This window comes from Sphaerodactylus townsendi, linkage group LG02 (assembly GCF_021028975.2).
Source record: "Sphaerodactylus townsendi isolate TG3544 linkage group LG02, MPM_Stown_v2.3, whole genome shotgun sequence".
NCBI lineage: Eukaryota > Metazoa > Chordata > Lepidosauria > Squamata > Sphaerodactylidae > Sphaerodactylus > Sphaerodactylus townsendi.
Window position 1 is genome coordinate 69,312,732 of NC_059426.1, and position 21,522 is coordinate 69,334,253.

The 21,522-nt window shown below is 43.7% G+C and overlaps 1 protein-coding gene across 2 annotated transcripts; it reads left to right on the forward strand.

Moving 5' to 3' along the window:
- Window positions 1–4,755: 4,755 nt before the first annotated feature.
- On the forward strand, window positions 4,756–20,828 carry CORO1B (coronin 1B). Of its 2 annotated transcripts, none has more exons than XM_048483606.1 (11): window positions 4,756–5,004; window positions 7,297–7,499; window positions 7,777–7,899; window positions 8,389–8,518; window positions 8,640–8,821; window positions 11,479–11,598; window positions 11,895–11,999; window positions 12,847–12,992; window positions 13,131–13,188; window positions 18,221–18,499; window positions 19,951–20,828. In XM_048483606.1, exons 2-11 carry the CDS (start codon window positions 7,299–7,301, stop codon window positions 20,077–20,079), a joined length of 1,473 nt encoding a protein of 490 aa, XP_048339563.1. In that variant the 5' UTR covers window positions 4,756–5,004; window positions 7,297–7,298; the 3' UTR covers window positions 20,080–20,828. The 2 variants fall into 2 exon arrangements, with proteins under 2 accessions (XP_048339563.1, XP_048339562.1); XM_048483605.1 differs by lacking the exon at window positions 4,756–5,004 and adding an exon at window positions 5,049–5,222.
- The last annotated feature ends 694 nt before the right edge of the window (window positions 20,829–21,522 follow it).

The following is a 21,522-nucleotide window of genomic DNA, read 5'->3' on the forward strand; positions in this document are numbered from 1 at the left end:
GCAGTCTCAGCAACTGACATATGAAAGATGTTATTTACAACTCCTATAGATATTCAATTCCTTAAAATAGCAAAACTAGACTTAGAAATCTTGAGGGGTTTTATTTTTAAAAACCCTTAAAAACTAGCAGTTTGGGGTTTTTTTTAAAAAAAGTCTCAGCCCTAAATAACTTCTTTGTAAACATGGTTTAAATTTCCTGGCCTCTCAAAAATGTCCGAAAAGTTATTTTGCCTGATGTGTACAGCTCACACCCAACTCCCATTCCTTCCCACATTTTTGTGCCTCTAGCTCCACACAGTGGCTGATTTTTCAGCCTGGGATACAAGACTATATGCAACCTGATCCCATGCTCCACTGAGTTCAATACAACTTATTCCCTAGTTATGTATGCTTAGAACAGCAGCCAGGACTTGGGAACAAGCCAACAGAAATGATAGCCACAGAAATCGAAGTATAAAGTGTTGTATGACAATTTCCATAGAAGAAAAAGCCTTACTTAATGGGAAAACATAACACTTTGCAAAACAACTGGAATCCCAGGAGTATATGGATATATAACAAAACGTTACTTATTTGAAAGGGATCGATTGTATTTAGTTCAATATCATGTATAGAAAAGCTTTTGGTTTACATCCAACTCCATCTCAAGCAAGTTTCACTAAAGTTTACACAAAAGTTAAAACAGAAAATAAGATATTAAAATACACAAGTGTTGTCACACTGCTTTGACATACTCCCTTCAGTTTCTAAGCACCCACTGCAAATTCTGCAACAACTGAGTAGAGAAAAGGCATGGAGTTTTAAATAAGTTATTAGCAGTTTGCATATTGACTAGGAACTCTTAAATGTCTTTCTACATGGCACAATACAGAACAGAGTTATGTGAAGTTACTCAACAGATTCTACATGAAGATTTGCTGTAGTGTACTTTCAGGTTTGAGTTGCTGAATTTCTTTTCAAACATGTACTGGATGTTTGTGGCTAATTATAACTTACTTGGATAATTCATTATTTGTGAGCTGCACTGATAGAGATATTTAGAGGTGGAATAACATATTTTAATACAAATTAACATTGAACCAATTAACATACCACCAAGCTGTATACATATATATTAGTCAATCAGTTGAAATTTTACATTTACAAGCCACAAGAAAATAAGAAGGTATTGCCTGGAATTGTAATGCTGGAAAAGCTTTAGGCAGTCGGAGATGCCAGATCATAAAAAATTACTCTCTTGCACATATGATACTTTAATGAAAAATATAGTAATACAGTAGCATATCCTTGGGAGCATAAGCTAAATGCTCTAAATGCTTCCTAGATCACAACAAAAAGTTCTCCTTTTTACAACCCTTACTATATAAGAGCATAGAAGTGTATCAATGGGTAAGGAAGTCATGTTAACTGTCTAGACACCCCCTTCTAAAACTCCAAGAAAAGTTGTGAATCCTACTATTAAGCTTCAGTGACCACTGAAAGGTTAGCATCCATTTATTATTATATGTACGGGGCAAATACATATTTAAAAGGAATGTACTATGCTGTTCATGTAACACTGGGAAGGTACATAGGTCAGTGGAAGGGCCCAACTTTCCATGCAGAAACCAGGGTCAGTCCCTGCTTTCTCCATTTAAAGGATTTGTGTCTGAGCCAAGACCTTGGAGATCTGTTGTCAATCAGAACAGAGGGTGCTAAGCAAGTTGGTAGCTTATGAGCTGATTAAAAATTGAGAAGCCAGTCGGCCCTCCTATCTACAAAGGAGTGTTTAGAATTTTACCACTACCCCAACTCCCCCAGTTTGTTTAGGCAAGGGTATGTAGCAAAAATTCTGCTTACCACTCACTGGGAAGGCTATGAATATCTATCTTCCACTGTAGATAGACGAACACTGCAGCAAGTTTCTGCTTTGTTGTTTCCATTCACTGTGGTTAATGAGTGGAAAGAATGTCTTCCCATATCCTTTCACAGCATGCTTACAGCAAACTATGGAAACTAATCCCTGTTTGTTACTGTACTGAAACAGTGGTAGTGGCAGTTATTCTGAATTAAATTATCTTGGAATGTGGTGAACTGGTCACAAAATTCTAGGGAGCTACACACTCCCCTGGGGATTGTGCCCCTAGTTATCTGTGAACATTGTTAGAAATGTATCCCCTTGTCTCTGTTCTTCCCCTCACCCCAGCAGATATTTACAGGACAATTTCAGTAGGCTTAAATTGGAGTAATGAGGTTGCAACTGTTAAGACTTTTAAGTTCCCTCAACCAGGGAGCATAGGGCTTTATGTTATACCCTTAAGTACATTATAAAAAAACTTGAAGAAACTCCAACCAAGAGCATTTTGGCAAAATCAACAAAGAGGATGTTTGGGTGCTGTGTGGTTTCCAGGCTGTATGGCCATGTTCTAGCAGCATTCTAGAACATAGAACATAGAAACAGCATAGAACACGGCCATACAGCCCGGAAACCACACAGCACCCAAGTGATTCCGGCCGTGAAAGCCTTCGACAACAAAGAGGATGGTTCCAGTATAGTTTTTTCCTTGCTCCAGCCAAAGGTTACTTCTTTCAGAAAGTCAGGCATTCAGATCGATACTCTGGTATGAATATAAGCAGACTGGATAAATGATTTTTAACAATTAAAATGTTTTTTTTAAATTCAAAGCAGATTTGCTAAAATTTAAATTGGATTTTTTAAAATAAAAAGCCTTTTGAGGAAAAAAAATCTCTCAAAACATAGTTCAAATAGTTTTCTATTTAAGATACATTATAGTCCAAAGGTTATTCATAATGAAATAAGAACATTTTAATTAGGAGCATGAGACTGTATATTCATGCAATGTTTAAATTTTTTGATAAATGAATGTCATCAATCCATTCTCAATACCATGCTGTTCCATAGGTTTCTGATAAGACTGTTTTGGACAGTTTTTCCATCTAGAGGACATTATCACATGCTTAATTTTGTAGTTCTCAACAATTAATTTGTGTCTGCAGAGATAACATGCTTCGGCTTCACATTAAAATATTATTTAAAAACACAGAGAGTTGCAGAAAAGACCTTAATCCCATTGTTCCTTTGCAAATATATGTACACAGAATCAACCCCTTACCTCTGAAGGGCTATGTTTCAAGAACATGTCTGAAGTAGAATATTGTTTGGAGTAGAATAGATCTGCACAAGGAGCTAAGTGTGAGGAGGGAGGGACAAACTTCAGAACTAAAAATCATATATTAACATATCCATGCATCTAAAATTTGTTGATGGCAGTAACATCCAATTCCCAATAAAATTAACCAACAGATCCGGGGGAGGGGGGGAGAGAATGGAGGGAAGTGGGAGGCCAAGATGGTAACTGTTGCCGCCTCAACCACATGGCTGATGGAACAGCTCCAGGTCTTGCATGCCCTGTGGAATTGCATCAGGTCGCGCAGGACCCTGGTCTCACTAGACAGAGCCTGAGGTTTATCATGTTATTCTCCCCCTGGAGGAGAAAATCTATAATGGCAGCAGGCCATAAAAGATACCAAGTATGGGAATATTTCAGTAGTGTGTGGGGGGGGGGGGGGCTGGGTAGGAGGGGTCTCAAGCCCCAGGAGCCACTTCTGGGGCGCACATTTTGAGTTCACCCTCCACCGCTCCAACTGTGTCCCAGTCAAGAACTCCCCATTTGGGAGCACAGTTGAAAGTTGGCATGTGGGGCTCACCCCGGTTGCAATCTCCACATGATGGGAGCAGAAAGGGCTCCTTTGAGCGTGACTAAGCCTGCAGTTTAGAACTAGATCCAAGCCTGGCCTCAACTGAGCGAAGACTCAAGCTGGCTGCTCTGGAGCCTCTAGCTTTACATGGTTGGCTTCGCTCCCCAAAACTCCACCTGCAGCTTAGAGATGAGTCCAAGCCTGACCCCTGCCAGGCTCAAACAGCCTCTGCTGCTCCCCCCTCCATGTGGAGGTTGGGTGTGGGCTGGGGCACCATTTTAGGTAGATACACCCCTGGAATATTTAAATGGCATCCCTCTACCTGTTGGTAAGGCAGGAATTATTCTAAAAATGAATCTTCATCTGGTCATCAATATTAAGATTATACCAGTAAGAATGAGTCTTCATATAGAAAACTATGATTTAAATCAAGTCTTGCTGACTAGTGATTTAAATTGTGATTTAAATCAAATCCACCCTGACTATATGGAAGAAAGTGTGGTAGAAACATCAGCTCTGATATACAGAATAAGGAGCAAATTGAGCAGTTAAGGCGGCGGCAGAATGTGAAATAACACTTCAGTCTAGACTAGAAAATGATTATATTTTCAAGGCTCCCATGTGTTTCTCACTCCCGATCAGTGGAAAACTCACACAGGATGCAAAAAACTAGGCCAGAACATTCTACTGTGCTATGCTAAATTTTAACTTGCAGGGAGTATTTACACGGGGAAGGGTTTTTTTTAAGTGACTCTCCTCGCTTACATATGAAGCTAACGGCCCTTTCTACCATGTCAAGATTCTACCAGCCCATCTTGCCGCATGTGCAGACCGGGATTCAGAAATGCACCACAAGCGCCATTTTTCCTCCCCCGTGTCCTGCTCTATTACATTATAAGGTGCAAATATTTGCTTCCCAGCTGCAGCTTCGGTTTTAAAAGCAAAGGTCGCGAAGGCAACAAACACACCCTCGCCTCAGCTTAAGGGGCTGGCTCTGTTATCCTCTGGGTGGGCTGGCTATTACCCAGCCGTGAAGGAAACGTACAAGGCGCATGCTCAGAGGCACTCTCTCCTTCCCATAGCCCAGACTGAATCCTGCTCAGGGCCTCTCGCGCCGCTGCCGCGCCTTTCCGTCTACCCGCCAGCACGAACTGCGGATCCCTCCCCAGACCAGCAGCAGCGCCGTCCCTTTGCCTGGCCCTGCCGGCTCTTGGCTGGGCTCGTGCAGATATAACCCGCAGTCTCGGTGCATCCGCTGCTGCCGTGGCCGCCTCTTGACCCCGAGGGCGGTTCTTTCTACGGCAGGTAAGGGCGGCGCGGGAAAGGGCGGGAGAGAAGCCAGCTTCCCCGGTCTGCCTCGCTGCGCCTGTCACTTCCTGTAGCCGCCGGAGCCCTGCCCAGTTCGGGTCCTCCTCCATCCCTCCCTCCCTCCAGCCGCTTGCGCCACCCTGGGCAGCGCGCAAGGGAGAGGCTGCTGCTGCCGCCGCCGCCGCCGCCGCCCTGCCCTTCTTCCTCCCCAGCCGGTGAGTGGAGGTGGGAAGGGGAGTCCCGAGCGCGACGAGGATGGGAGAAGCCGAACTCAGAGCAGCCTCGCGGGCGGGAAAAGTAGACAAGGCAGATTGCAGGGATCCCTTTCGAGGACCCGGTTTTGGTCCGCCCCCCGCCCTCCCCGAATCTCGCCCTCCTGCCGCGCCTTTTCCTCTCCAGCGCTGGGAGAGTGAAGGGAATTGCAACCTTGTTTTGCAGCTTTTGGTTCTTTACGAACCGAGATGTCCTGAGCTTCCACCCTTATTTCTCATGCCAGATGTGTTAGGCGGCTGGCTGAGGTTACTTGGAGGGCGGAGGGACAGGACTCTGCACATGCTTCAGGGCTCCCTTTTTTCCGCTACATGGCTGAGTCCTAGTGCCCAGGAGGGGTTCTTTGGGTCTTCCAAATCTTGTGATTGGGGAGGGGTGAATAGTGCTCCTGTGCCGATATTCTGATTTGCTGAGATTCTTTCATCTGGTATTGATCCAAATAGGAATGGCTGGATTTGAGTTGCAGAATTATTCATCTACATTCCACAGTTTTAATGCAGTAATGAAATTGCTTGATTTCTACATCTCCTTGTGAAGATTTTCCTTGCAGAAACTCTTCTAAGAATCTGGGTTTTAAAAAAAAGTTTTTCCTCAGTTTTATTCTAGCTTCCCCAAACTCCAGATTGGGAAGGTTTGCTGATGTGAAGGAGCCTCAGCCCAGTCCCACATCTTTCATTCAGCTTCTTCTCTCCACCCTCACCCAATTTTTTTCCCTGTATGCAATAGAATTAAAATGTATTTGGAGTCTTCAGTCAGTAGCAGTTCTGGTAGGAAGCACCCAAAGAAAAATTTTGCTATGGTTCCGCATACACCTGGTGACAGTTTAAAGTAGGGTGGGGCCTGCCACAAACCAGGAGGGTGGAAACTGAAGTAGTTGAGTAACAATTGCTCTTATCAGCTTCCCAAGAGCATTTCAATAGCATAAAGGAGGCAGATCTGTACCTTTTATTGTCTTGCTTGTTACCAAAACACTGTGGGAATGGAATGATGTTCAGGCAGTTGCCTGTAGCTGGAAGAATTCTGGCCAGATGACCCTGATGTTGGATGCATTTTCTTTACTGAAGCAGTAGCATTTTGGGTGGGTGTTTCCTTCCAAAAGGAAGTTCTTTAAGAGTGACCACTCAAGCCCTCTCTGTGCCCTCTGCAGTAGTTTATGCTCATTCTGGCATGATACTTCTATAGGATTGATAGTGAGGACTCTTCAGTGGTGGTCTGAATAAATGTTCAGTTATGGAATGAACTCACTGAGTCTGGAATGTTTTAGTTTTTTTAAAAAAACACCCTACTTCTGTAGTTCTTGCCCCTGGCTTCTGAGAAGGAAAGGATTTAGTAAGTCTTTGAGTGGGCTAGGCTGGTGGGATGGGCCCTGCAATGAGAGCAGTCCGCTAGTTCCTTCTGAAAATAGAGACCCTTAAGAAGGTTGTCAGTTATTGGTCGATAAGATGAAAGAGGTTAAGGGCATAGACAGAAGGACAACTCTTGAGGTGACAAAGTATCCAACCATGTACCAGTAACAAATGGGGTTGGACATACTGGCATTGCATGTATACAAAAGCAAATGCATGTGCAAACATGGAGAAACTACAACAGTTTTCAGTGATATGGAGATACAATAGCATGCAAAACTAAGTATTGACGCTGAAAAACTGATTATGTAGAGTTGCTTGGAGATTCCTGTGCTTAATTTTATTAGGTAGAACTAGGCATGAATAATCCAAGCTTGATCAAGAGCTACTGAGAGTGTCAGGAGAGTGGGATAGGCAGCTTTCGCAGTCAGGGAAACAGTTGCAGCATGTGTCTCAATTCAGTGAATTCAGAAGTTTCCAACCTTTCATCTCTTCCAAATTTCTGACTAGCTTCATTCTACTAGTCATAGCCAAATGCTGGAGAGGGTAGTAGCCATGTTTGTCTGCTGCAGCTAAAACAGCTTCAAGTATAGATGTCCCAGGTGAGGGAAATACTGAAATGGCTTGCAAACTAAAAGTGTTTTGCTTTGATCTTCCTCTGTGTCTCCCCTAGTCATGTCATTCCGGAAGGTTGTGCGCCAGAGCAAGTTCCGCCATGTCTTTGGGCAGCCTGTCAAGAATGACCAATGCTATGATGACATCCGGGTATCGCGGGTCACCTGGGACAGCACCTTCTGTACTGTCAACCCCAAGTTTGTGGCTGTGATTGTGGAGGCCAGTGGGGGAGGGGCATTCATGGTGCTCCCACTACACAAGGTGAGAGAAGGGCTAGAAATGAAGCTTGGTGATGGAATGGGAAAGATTGTATGGACAGTTCCTGAGAATTCCTGAACTGTCAATAAACTGTGTTTTTCTCCTTGTATCCTCTGTTATGTTTCTTCTCCTAGGGCTTGTCAGGGATGGGTCACAGGGATTAGACCACAGCTGCAATGGAATGGGAAAGGATGGGGCATAGCTGAAGACAAGCAACCGCACTGTGACTTAGAAGACACCACTGGGGGCCTTAATTACATGTAGTCTTCTTTGTTTCCAGACAGGACGCATTGATAAGTCATACCCTACAGTATGTGGGCACACAGGGCCTGTTTTGGATATCGAGTGGTGCCCACACAATGACCACATAATTGCCAGTGGTTCTGAAGATTGCACTATAATGGTGAGAAGGAATTGGGGAAAGGGTCTATGTGTGTATGTATAAAATGGACTTGTTTGCAGTCCCATAGTTTGCTAGGAGTGTGCACAAGATTGGAAATCTATTAATGTAAAGATCAAGCAGTAGAAACCTGTATCACTTGCAGAATTCAGATTGCTGAGATTTTCTGTTTATTTGTAAAAGCAAGTTATTTAAAAGCAAGTATTGAAAACATTAAAGGCTTGAATATATAATAATTTTTTTTTAAAAAAAGTTGTATCTGTGTGTAACTGACCATGATTTCCAGGAGTGGAGTTTCAGAGTTGCACATAGGTGGACAGATTCTTGGATACGCAGCAGCCTAAAGGCAGGATGCATTCCTGTTCCTGGGAGGGAGCTGTTTGGCAGGTTGTTAAGAAAATGAAGATTTCAGCTAAGGTATAGAGCTGCAGGGTAGAGTAGAGGAGACACACAGATTTTTGTGTCATATTTTATTCCATTGCTTTCCTCAAGGTATGGCAGATCCCCGAGAATGGACTGACACAGCCTCTAACAGAACCAGTAGTAGTTCTAGAAGGACACTCAAAGCGCGTGGGCATCATCACTTGGCATCCTACAGCCCGCAACGTTCTTCTCAGTGCAGGTACTGTTGATAATGGGGTAAGCAAGATTGCTGTAGTTAGAATAAGAGAATGCAACATCTTTGAGATCTATGGTAATCCACCAGTGACAAACACGTTCTGATGTACGGTTTTTCTTTCCAGGTTGTGATAATGTGGTTATCGTATGGAATGTGGGTACAACTGAGGAACTTTACCGCCTTGATGACCTGCATCCAGACATCATCTATAATGTCAGCTGGAATCATGATGGTAGCCTTTTCTGCTCAGCTTGCAAGGACAAGAGTGTACGCATCATTGACCCACGCCGTGGGCAGGTTGTTGCGGTATGTTTTTCTCTTCTTGTGTCTCTTGGTGCGTGTCTGTTGTTCTCCTATCCACTGATCATTCTTGATCTAGTACTTGTCATGTACCCTTTTAGTAACAATTTCTCCTTGATGTATTTAGGACTCTGCCTTCCCCATTGTGATGTGTTAGCAGCTTCTTTCTGCATTTTTTATTTTGCTTCTCCGTTCCCATCTCTAGGTTGGTCATCAGGGCACTGATCATGCCTCTAATCGTCTAACCTGCATCACTTTGACTTTGCAGTAACTTGCTTGATGAATCCTAGCTCACAAAGTTTTGCATTGTGTTGGAGTACCGTATACAGCATAGACAGTTATCTAACGAACCTCTTAGCACTTGTTACCTAAGTGCATTGTAAAAGCCTATGTATATGGTAGTTCCTACATTAATTTTTATACATTCATTTATACCTTGCCTTTCTCCCCACTGGGGACCCAAAGTGGTCTATGGTGTTATCCTCACAACAACCCTGTGAAGTAGGTTAGTTTGAGATTGTGTGGGTGGCTCAGGTCATCCAGCTAGCTTCCATTGCAGCATTGTGATCCCAGTCTGACACTCTTGAACTTAGGGTAAATTAAGAGCATAATAATTGCCTTGCTGGTTGGATCAAGGATCTGTTTAATCCTTAAGCCAAGTATCTCTGGACAGTTGCAAGCAAAGTGAGAAGGTGATAGCCATTCAGTTGGTTTCCCCTTGCTTCTGGTAACTGGAAGTGTCTTCCTTCAGAATCCTGAGTTCTAGGATTTAGGCAGCTGTGTTAGAGATGTAGATAAGGTGCACATTTCTTTTTGCCTTCTAGTTAAGTAGGAAATAGGCCTATTTGTGGTACTACTTTTCTGTGCAATTAGTGAAGTAGCACTTGGTACCAGTGTCAGTGTGAATGTTAAGAGTGTAGAGGAGGTCTCTCTGGCTTCATGAGAGTGATTTACTGAGGAGGTTTAAAGGCTTTCTTCTGATCATAGTTGAGGGATGAATGTAGAATGTGCTTTAGGAAAATATGGACGGGGGGCTCAAAATTTGTAACTAGCAAAGTCAGATTTTGCTATTTCATTATGAGCAGAATCAATTAGCAAAGGGTCAGATACATAAGAACAAGCCAGCTGGATCAGACCATTAAATTAACTATTAAATTAAATTAACTATCAGATATAACTATCAGACATTAAATTAACTATCAGACATTAAATTAACTATCAGATATAACCAGGAGTAGCAGCAGCAACAGTTTGAGTTAGTAGCCCTTTTGATTCACTGCATTCCTGGAGCTGTGACCACATATATGGCATGAATGCACGGCATGCAGTCCTTCCAATATACTTATCGGTAATCAGTGAGGCTGGAAAATCCACACGTTCGTCTTCCAGAAAAAAAATAGCAATTGTGCATATTGCAAAGATTGTGTGCATCTCACTCGTCCTACATGCATGATCACAGAGCAGGACTATAACAACTGAAAAGGGTTGGAGTAATCTGTGTTGTGTTGGGCACTTTGTACTAGTGGCAAAATGCATAAGAATGGAGACCTGAAATATACGTGCTAGCTAATGGTGGGTAAAGGAATAGAAATGGGATTAGTTGTTGGTGTTTGATCTGTGCCAGGATTGTTATCTGGTCAATGAAATTCACAAATCTAGTCTGAGTCTGCCTGCCATGTGTAGTATGTGGTGCAAGCCAGTATATAATTCAAGCTGTCACTCAAGCCAAACTTCTTCCTTTCCCTTCTTCCCTCTCGCTGCTGAACTTGTTGGTAGAGAATTTAGCATAACAGAAGGAGGCTGCAAGTGGGTGGACTTGGATTTGAGTTAAGAAGCTTAAAGTGATGGTAGGACAGGCTTTGGCATTCAGCTTTTGACTGTTTTGAAAGGATTCATGGTCTGTAATAATCATCTGTATCAGATAGCCGTTTAGCAGACGTAAGGTTCCTCTTTTGTAGTACTGTGAAGTACAGACTCTATGGAGTGGCACCTGACAGACTTCTCCCTACTAGACATTTGTTAAAGTTACTAAAACCCCTTTAGAGGGGGAAGCCTAACGATTGTGGTCATACTCTCACAACTACAGGTCATATAGGTTTTTCCTGTCTTGCTGTCAAGGATCTTCACCTCTCCTGTTCACTGGTGGTCATCAGTGTCCCAGCTGCAGCTTCCATATTATTTGCAATATTGGAAACAGACCAGTCTGGAGTTGGGATACCAGGAGCAGCAGAGAAACCCTGGATTCCAAGGGGAAGAGGCTCAGTACCATTGACTGTGGTGGAGCATTTGATATGACGAATTTAAAATATTGTGAGATTTCCTGGTTCTCCTCCAATCAGTTGTTGTTTGGAGGTAGGGAGATTTGTTGAAGTTGTGTCTAGTGCTGTAATATCTATTTTGATTGGTGGTGGCTTGTTCTGGAATAAAATGAAGAACTGATAGCCAGAGAGTACAGGAAGAGAGTGGCATATACCTTTGCCTGGTTACAGCATGGATATGAAAATTAAGTCAGTGATTCTCCTACTCAAGTAATATAAGCTGTTTTGGATCCAGCATCACAGATATCAGAGCAAAGGGTGGCTGATGAATTTGTTATAATTAAATTGCTTAATGGAATCTCTATTCCATATCCTGTTGTTTCTCCCCTGCTCTTCATTTCACAGGAGAAGGAGAAAGCCCATGAGGGAGCACGTCCTATGCGGGCCATCTTCTTAGCTGATGGGAAGATCTTCACAACTGGCTTCAGCCGTATGAGTGAACGGCAACTGGCGCTCTGGGACCCGGTGAGTAGAAAGTGGGATCCATGAGTAAAATGAGCCTGATTCAAAGATTATTCTGCAGGCGGTAAACAACGAAAAGTGTGTGGGGTGTGTGTCTGTGTTAGAAAGGAGCCCTCTCTACATTCTCTTTATTCTGAGCAAAGGAGACTTCCTGCTATCCCACCTTGAGAGAGAGGTATACTTTTTTCATATATAAACCCAAGTTCTTCTCATAATTGTACAGAATGGGTGTTATTAAAAGTTTACCCATTCATTAGGTCATGCATGCATCTGCTGTATTATTTTTGTTTGTGTTCCAGGAATATCTGGAGGAGCCCATGGCATTGCAAGAGCTGGACTCAAGCAATGGGACCCTTCTTCCCTTCTATGACCCTGATACCAATGTTGTCTATGTCTGTGGCAAGGTATGCTGCCTAAATAGGGGGTGAAGACCAAAGTAATTACACCAATGAGTACTTATACTCACAAAATGAGTAATATTTCAACCAATAAGAAATTGGAATACAATTCTATCTTTGTTCTCTCAGTAACAACTCAAAATTTTATTAATATAGTTCAGCAGGTAAGCGTGTAGGCTGTTTGGCGCTAAAACCTCCAGATTTGGGTTTTGGGGGTGAAGCATTAGTCAGAGTGTTGATCTTAGATTAGGAAGACTCGGGTTGAAATCCCTACTCAGCCATGAAAATTACTGTTTCTTAACCTAACCTACTTCATGGGGTTGATCTAAGGATAATAGGGGACAAGAGAGTGGTGTATGCCACCTTGATTCTCTTTGAAGAAACACCACAAACAGGACTTTCATATTTCTAACAATAGTGATGTCTATTCAGACACTCAGCTCTTAAATCTTCAAGGGTGGAGTAATCATGTCTGAAAACCAGCCCCAGGACAGTACATGGGCAATATTTTATTCCAAATTTCTTGTTTGTACTTTTGTTTCTTCCATTTCTGTGCTTTGAACTGAGAACTAGTACTCTGCAGTGCAAATATTCCCTTGGTTTCTCCTCCTGTTCCCTAAGTAGTGAGCCTTGTTTCTTGAAAAGGAAGCGCAGGCTCCCAAGTGATTTGTTGAGATGGGGCAGTCACAGTGGTTGTAACCTACCACAGCATTTAACTAATTGCAGAGTGCAAAGAGATTCCTTGGAAGAAACCTGGAAGAAACCTTTGTGCTTTGAGCAGAGTGGTTGAGTCTGACCCTGTCTCCATGATCAAGAGTGTTCACTGTGTATTCTTTGTCCCATTCCCTTCCAGGGAGACTCAAGCATCCGGTATTTTGAGATTACAGCAGAAGCACCCTACATCCACTTCCTAAACACATTCACTAGCAAAGAACCACAGCGTGGCATGGGATGGATGCCCAAACGTGGTCTGGATGTCAACAAGTGTGAGATCGCCAGGTATTCAGAATAGCCTCCCTCGGGGCTGGGCTGGTGTTCTCATCAATTAGGAACCAAGGTTCTTAGTAAAGCATTTATGGATAATGTGCTTTATATTGCTCTTGTCCCACTGACTCTTCTGTACCCTTCTTGCTGTAGGTTTTATAAGCTCCATGAGCGCAAATGTGAACCCATTATCATGACAGTGCCAAGGAAGGTGAGTGTTTGATTAGAAGGGGCTGGGGCATTGCCTAGTTTTTATTACAAGGAGCCCCGTTTTTTCCTTGCTATTTGTTGGGGACACACAGAGAGGCATCCATGCAGACATGGCTGCAGGAAAGTTCCAGAGGTATATAGCTATGTATATGCAAAGCCTTGGGCAGCCTTTCAGTACTATTTTAGAATCTTGAGGCATAGAAGAAAGTCACTCTAATTTCTCTGTTCATCTAGCACCTTGTGGATATGTATGATGCAGCTGAATACTCAATCTGCATTCCCTACATTTAGCTTTTGTTTATCAAGAGAGGTTGTTGTGCCACTTCCAGGGTATAAGTTCTCCCTCAATCAGTACTGCCCTCCCTAAATGGACAGAGTATCTTTTCAGAGGTGTCAACAGCCTTAGATCCCAACAGCAGCACTTGTGTGAGTGTGTGCACACATGGACTCTATTGGCTTCTATATAAAGCTGAGCAAAATACCCCCACTGTTTACCACTGCACTGCTGAGGTCTCAAATATGTGTTTTGACCTGTGACACTACAAAGCTAGTCTGTGGATTTTACTATCAGCATATATATAATGCCCTGTACAGAGTGCTTCACACTCAGTCATCTTATCCATAAACGAGACTAGTATCATTGCATATAAAGTTGCAAAGACAACACACACACACACACACACTCTCGCATCAGCTTAAGGGGCTTGCTCTAGTTGTTATCCTCTGGGTGGGCTAGCTATCATGCATATGAGAAGAAAATGTACACGGCGCATGCTCAGAGGCATGCCTTCCTTCTCATAACCCAGACTGAATTGTTGCATATGAGAGGCTGAGAAAATACCTACTTACCATTAATTCATGGTGCCGGTAAGGTTTGAGTTGGAGTTCATAGTTTACAATCTTTGTCATTATTATGCACAAGTAAAATACAAACTTTGGGAGAAGCCTTACTTGAGATGTTGCATTAATATTTTGCATTTTTCCTTTTCCCTGCTGTGGACAGACAGGGGAGGGTTAGTTAGATTTGAATGTGATACATTGAGCCATTGGTATTTACACTCAGGCTGTAATTTGGACTTCTTGTCCTTCAAAGAATATACTGTGTTTCATTGTGTTTTACATCTTTGCTGGACTCCTTGGAAATCATTCTATTGTCCCTTTCTCCCCTCCCTTTAGAAAAATGGATAGTGGGATCAGTGGTATTAAAACTTGAAACCACATTGTGCCTGAATGTCTATTGAATTTAATTCCAGTACCTCAGTATTTAGCAGTGTTGTGAACAAGCTTATCAACTGAATGCTGAATGGACAAACTAAAAGGGCCTTTCCTGGCCTGGCACACCAGTATTTCTTCAGTGAAGCTTTTTGGAGCAAGACGTTCCTGACTAGCCCTTTGCAGCTTCCTATGAGCAACCTGATAATGCTGTGTAACTTAAAGTTTTCAAAGTAGTTCACAGTATAAGATAAAATGATAGAATAGATAAAACAGCATAGTCACAGAAATCAATTGACAGGAGGAAAAAACTGCCAGTCTTTAAAATACTCTGAACTTCATCCTCAAACACCCAGAGGAGAAGAACAGTCTTCACCTACATCTGGAATGAGGTATGTGAGAAACACAAATGAACCTTCCACAGAGATGAATTTCACAGTGGTGGGGCAACCTTTGAAAAAGTGCTGCTATCTGCCAGTCTTGCATCAGGCTGAGATGGTATTCTGAATGGGCTTTTGTTGGCTGACTTCCAGGAAAGATTTATATGGAACAGATACTCTACCGATCGGGGATCGGGCGGTATACAAATTAAATAAATAATAATAATAATAATAATAATAATAATAATAATAATAATATAAAACTGTTAAGAATTTTAAAGGTACCAACCCAGCAGCTTAAATTGTGCTCAGAAACAGTCATTTTGTGCTCAGAGAGGCTGAAAAGGCAAAAAAGAAAACAAAATACCCTGCCGCTGGAAAGCTGTCCATTGGACGACCAGCCACAACTCCAGGGTGGAAGCTGACTAATATACACCATTGGCTATTGGTTGATACTGTCAGCTCCATCTCCAAGAACACCCTGGCCCACTGCCTCCCACCCCATTCTGGCATCTAATTGGGACACAAGTGCAGCTCCACAGTGGTCCAGGCAGAGTTGGGAAGATGACACTCATTATTGGAATGTTAGGATTGAGGGGTACAACTTGTTTAAAAGGGGTAGAATTGAGAAGCCAGCCGCCTGTGCCTTTGCCCTTTCCACCAGTGCCAGGGCTTCACCAGCTGCACTGGTTCTGGGTGGAGTACCAAAACAAATTCTGCGTGGTCCCTTTAAGGGCCTAAAGTCTGGGGCCATTGTATCTATAGGATCATTCCTCCCAGTACATCCCCATTACATTCTGCAAACAAAAATTTGCTGGTGATCCTTGGCCCAAATGACATCCAGCTAGCCTCAACAAGGGCCAGGACTTTTTCCACCCTGGCCCCTGGTGGAACACTCTGGTCTATTGAGACCCATTCGGGAACTGATGCAATTTCACAGGGACTGTAAGGCAGAGCTGTTCCACCAGGTGTATATTTGAGGCACAAATTATTTTTCCACCTAAATGGACTCTCTCCTTTCTTCTTCCATTCTCCCCCTCCCCCAGGTTTTCTTGTTTCCAGTTTTGTCTTCTTGCTTTGTGCCTGCGTTTTTGTTGTTGTTGTTGGTATTTTGTATATATTGAAATCAGAAATTATAGAGTACTTATGTAAAATTTTAGTTGCCATCTGAATTTAGAATTGATTTCAATCTTGATTTTATTGTATGAATTGATATGTTGGAAGCTGCCTTGAGCATGTGAGGGGAAAGGCAGTAGGAAATGAAATAAATAATAAAAATAATTTTTAACAGAGGTTGACTTTCAACAGCTACCCAGGTAATTGAAATCTCTCGTGACCCCTGTGTCCTGTCTCCTTGAGAACATTGTCATCTGTTCTAGGAGTGTCTCATCCAAGTCCTCTGCTTGGCTTGGCGGTCTGTAGCAAACCCCCACCATAATATCACTGTTCTTACTCCTTTTATTTTACCCTTTCTTTTTTTTCTATCTCTTTTAAACAAGTGGTACCCCTCAGTCCTAACATTCCAACCATGAGTGTCATCCCACCCAGTTTCAGTAATGCCTCTTGGGTCCTAGCCCCTTTCCAGTATTAGGACTTCAAGATCCTCCTCCTTGTTTTCCATTCTCTGTGCATTAGTGTAGAGAAATCAAAAGCCATGGTTTATGTGCCCTGAGGTTTTAGTATTTGTACTTACCTGTGAATGAATGTTTCCTTGCATATGTGCCATGCCCTGTGAATCTGTAACGTTTGTATCCCCAGTTATTGGCAACATAAGAGGCTTTGGCCGTTTCCGCACGGAGGCGGAAGCGGCTAGGTCGGAGCATTTCGCACCGACCCAACAACGCTGAGACCATCCGCATGGACAGTCCTGGAAGGAGCCGGGACGCCGGCACCGCGGAGCGCTGGCGCCTGGCCGACCCGGCATGTCCCCGGGCCTCCAGCACGTCGCCAAGGCCTGGGGACATGTCCCCCGGCCCTGCGCACCTGCTCCAGCGGCGCAGGGCAGGGGGGCGTGTCCCCAGGGCTCGGCGGCGCACCGGAGGCCCAGGGACAAGGTAAGTGCCGGGAGGGAGTGGGGGGGAGGCGTCTTGAAGCCACTGCCGTTTGCTCGGCAGCGGCTTCAAGGCGGCGTTTCCCCAACAAGTACGTAATGCTTAAAGCCGACTGGGGAAACTGGCATTCAGCGGCGCTGTTGCATAGATGCAGCTGCTGCCCCCTGTGCTTGAGAATCGGCAGGCCTGGGGATCGGCGTTTTTTGTCAGCCCCCAGACCGCCATATTCCGCCCGTGCAGAAATGGCCTTTGAGTTTTTGTCTCAGTCCCCCATTGGATTTAGTTTAAAGCACTCCTTATCAGGTTTGCAAGGCTCTTACCAAACACATTTTTCCTACCTTCATAAGGTGCAAACAATCTCCTGATAGAACTTCATCTCAAAAAAATGTAAGCCATGTTCCAAAAAAGCCAAAAAGACCCCAAACTTTCTTGATGACACCATCGATGTAGCCAAGTCATTTATTTACAGTATTCTTCTTTCCCTTCCTGAAACATGGCTTTTGACAGGAAGAACTGAGGAAAACACAACCAGCGCTCCCAGGTCCTTCTCCTTTTTTTACCCAGAGCCACATATAGTTTCTTGTAATACTTCTGGGCTGTGCCAGGCAGTATCACTCAGCAGATGGTGGGGCCAGCAATCAGCCCCCAGGCAAAGCAGAATCTCCCCAATGAGCAACAGATAGAGCTGAATGTTGTCAGTGGTACTGAGGATGCTCTATGTTTCCATATGACCTCTCCTACCCACTTCATGTTCATGTAACATAGGACAAGAGACAAACGATAACCCTGAGAAACTTCATAGGACAAATCCCATAGAGAAAAAACTCTCCCAGCACCTCCCTTCTGGGACCTAGAAAGAGCCAGAGCCACTGCAAATCAGAACCTGTCAATCCCAGCCTGGCAGTGCATCCCATAAATGTTCTCCTGGAGAAGGTCATCAAACATGCCGATCAAAAACTGACTCAGATCCAGACCTATACAGCCCAACAAAAATGAGCCAGGATACTCACTATCTTAGTCTACATATTCTGAAGTTATTCCTTTACCTGACCAAATTCTATCAATACCAATTGATGTTTTATTTTGGGCAGGGAAACCCCCTTCTCACCTGGTTACTTAAAATACTGAAGCTCAAACTGAAGTCACCAGGATTGCAAATGGCAGCTGTGTTGAGCTATTTAGCAACAGCCTCCCCTTTAATTTTAGCCCTGACGAAAGACTTCTGCTGTTGAGCAGAACAGAATGTTCTAGCCAAAAGAATAGCTGATCGCTTGAAAGTTTGTTGCTAGTTTTCTTGCACTTTACTTTGAATTGTGTTGCCAATGGGAACAGTAGATGCTGGTAGCAGGGAGTGATACATGCCAGTATTAATCCTGCCATCTCTTTGCAGTCAGATCTGTTCCAAGATGATTTGTACCCAGATACAGCTGGTCCAGAAGCTGCTATGGAAGCAGAAGAATGGGTGGCAGGGAAGACAGCAGCCCCTATCCTGATCTCATTGCGTGAAGCATATGTGCCCACCAAGCAGCGGGACTTCAAAGTCAACCGAAGGAGCTTGTTGCAGGAGAGCCGTCCTGTCTCTGCCAGCCCCGGGCTGAGTGCCACACACCCCAGTGCCACATCCCAGTCTGCTGCCACACCTGCCATTAACACTGGCACTGTCAGTGGGGTATGTTCAGTTTCACTGCCTCCACAAGACTGGTTGAGTTCAGGATCAGTGGGGTGGTCAGTGCTTTCTCTGCCTGTCGTAGCATTGTTGCAAAGAGGTTGAGTTGAAGGAAAGGGTGGAAGTGTGGCATGATTACAAGAACTGGAAGTAGGAGAGGATTCTGATGTTTTCAAGAGAATCAGGTCAGGAACTGGAATGAGGGTTGTACAGTGGAACCTCAGTTTTCATTGGTAATCTGTCTGAAACGAATCGATGAAAACCAAAACCGAGGCAAACTTTTCCATAGGAATCAATGTAAATCCAATTAATCCGTTCTAGGCACTCCAAAAAACATACCAAAACATATTTTTTGGTGAATAAACATAGTGTTTAATGCTGAAAACAGTAACAAACAATAACACTAGGACCAGTTTCAGAGCCAGTGGACCAATGTTGCACCAGAAAGCTGTCCAAAGAGGTCTGTTTCTGATGCCGCTTTAAGATTTGTCTGAAATGGGGCAAGACATTGTCATTAAACAAGTTGCAGACACGGCCTGCAACAGCTTTGTCTGGGTGATTTTTCTCCACAAACCCCTGCATCTTACTGCAAATCGATGAAAACCAAGGCAAATCAATGAAAACTGAGACATTTTTTACTGAAAAAATCGATGAAAACCAAAACCGATGAAAACCGAAGGCAATGAAAACCGAGGTTCCACTGTACATATTCAGCAGGTCTGATCTTTACTGTGTGTTGAAACTCAACAACCTTCACTACTTTGAGAATCTACAAAAGTTTGGCATGTGTGCAGTATCTGATGAAATTTCAGGTATCTGAAAAGAACTTTGTAGGAACTTGTGTGGATTTTAGAGTCCTATACAGGTACCCTTGCCACATTCAACCAGGCAGTCTCAAAGTTTACCTCGCCCTTCTTTCATTTTGGTTACGCATTCCTAAATGTTGTAAAATGGGGCTTCCCAGCCTCCAGGTGGTGGCTGAAAATCTCCTGAGGTTACAGCTGATCTCCAGGTGACAGATTAATTCACCTGGCAACAATGACTGCTTTGGAAGGTGGGATGTGGCATTTTACACTATTGAAGTTCCTCCCTCTCCAAAACCTGTTCTCTTCAGGCTCCACCCCCAAGCCTCTAGATATTTCCCAACCTGGAGCTGGCAACCCTACCTGTAAATTAACTACTGGAAGCAAAATAGGTCAAGCAAAGTACATAGATATGTTTGGAATTTCTCTCTTTGAGAGTAACAGCTTCCTTTCTCTGGCTTCCATAAGGTTATGCTGGATATAGAATGCATGGCTGGTTGCATTGATCATGGTTGGAAGCAGTTGCCTGTATTACTGTTTCTTCCTCCTATCTGCATGGCTGGTAGGAGTCTGTCATTGGATGGGTTGACCTGAGTTGCTGGGGATTGTGGATGATGGTAGAAGAGCACTGAACCTGTTTTTCTGTTGCAGGATGGTGGGCAGGTAGCTGAGGAGGTGCTGAGTGAGGTAGCATCACTGCGAGCACTTGTGGCTGCACAGGGAGAGCGCATCAGACGGCTAGAGGAGCAGATGAGCCGCATTGAGAATGGAAATGTTTAGGGGTTTTGGCCCCTGAAGAGACCTCACCAACATGGATCTTCAATACTTCATCCTTCTTGAGCTGCCAGTAATCCCTCGCACTGCCTCATCCTATCCTGTTGTGCAAGAAAGGGACTTGCCCTCTCTTGCGGCTACTGGGGAAATGTATTGGGTTTTGTGTCTGAACAAGCCTCCTCTTCTATTGGTTGCCCATTCTGTTTTTTAACCAAGGGGCAGTCGCTGGGCTCTCCACAGCTGTCCCTTTGCCTTATTTTGGTCAGAGTCCTTCTACCCTGTCCCATTCCCATGGCTGGGGTTAGCCTGCCCTCATATAGGGACCAGAACTAGCTAAGTGCTCTGCCTGGTATGTTCCTGGCTGCCACTATTTCTGCTGAAGTTCTACTGGGGCCTCCCAAATGGCAGACAAGTTTTGGGGAAAGCTAGTGCCTCTTGAGATAGCATGGGGTATGATATATGTTTGCATTTGCCATGCCTCTTTTCCCTTGTTAACACCACTGAGATCCTGTTGAGGAGGATTCTTCTGCTTCCTTTCCTGAATTTGTATTTGCGCAGACACCATGGAGGTGACCAATAAGTACGACTGTGAAAGAAATCAGCCATCCAGTCACTGTCCTGAGACCACCTCCCTCTTCTGCCCTCAGAGAAGCAGATTCTGACTCAATAACAAAAAGAGTGGGGAGAGGGGGAAAAAACACTATTCAGGTTCAAGATCTATATTTTCATTCCAAATAAAAGTCTTTATAAAGCCACAGCTCTCTACAGATGTCTGTTGTTGTCCCCTCCCCATCTGTGATTTTGGAGATAGGTTGGGGTAGAGTTTCCTTGAATACATTAGCCTCCACTAAGCTGTTTTAAGGTGGTTGCACTTACATTAATAACAGCAGGAAAAACACAGAGCCCTGTATAGGAATGCAAGAGTACTGTTCAGCTCAAGGATAATAAAACATAAGAATAACTATGCTGGATGAGACCAGTGGTTCACGTAGCCCCAAATCCTGTCTCTCACAGTGACTAACCGGTTTACTCTTGAGGGGCAGCAAGACCTTCCTCCTAAGGTTGACTCCTAGCACTGGTATTCAGAAGTTTGCTGTCTCTGACTGTGGAAATTCTTTTTAGTCACTAGGGCTCATAACCACTGGAAGAAATATAGTTTATTAATCTATTTAACCCCCTTTTAAAGCTGTCTGTGCCTGTAGCCATCACCACATTTGAATTACTTGTTGAATAAAAAAGTATGCGCTTTTGTCTGACCTGAATCTACTGCCCATCAATTTCAATGGATGCCCTAAAATTCTAGTATTTTGAAAGAGGGAGAAAAAGTTCTCTGTGCACTCTCTACCTTATGCACAATTTAATAACTTTCTGTCATGCCTCTCTCTTCTAAACTAAAAAGTCCCAGATGCTGCAACCCCTCCATCATCTTGTTTGCCTCCTTCTGTACTT

What these genes read in the sequence shown, in the direction of transcription:
- CORO1B (XM_048483606.1), top strand. Translation starts at nt 7,299, where the DNA reads ATGTCATTCCGGAAGGTTGTGCGCCAGAGCAAGTTCCGCCATGTCTTT. An exon ending in AACTGGCGCTCTGGGACCCG is followed by an intron (nt 11,599 to 11,894) that starts GTGAGTAGAAAG and finishes TTTGTGTTCCAG; the next exon opens with GAATATCTGGAGGAGCCCAT. An exon ending in ACACTGGCACTGTCAGTGGG is followed by an intron (nt 18,500 to 19,950) that starts GTATGTTCAGTT and finishes TTTCTGTTGCAG; the next exon opens with GATGGTGGGCAGGTAGCTGA.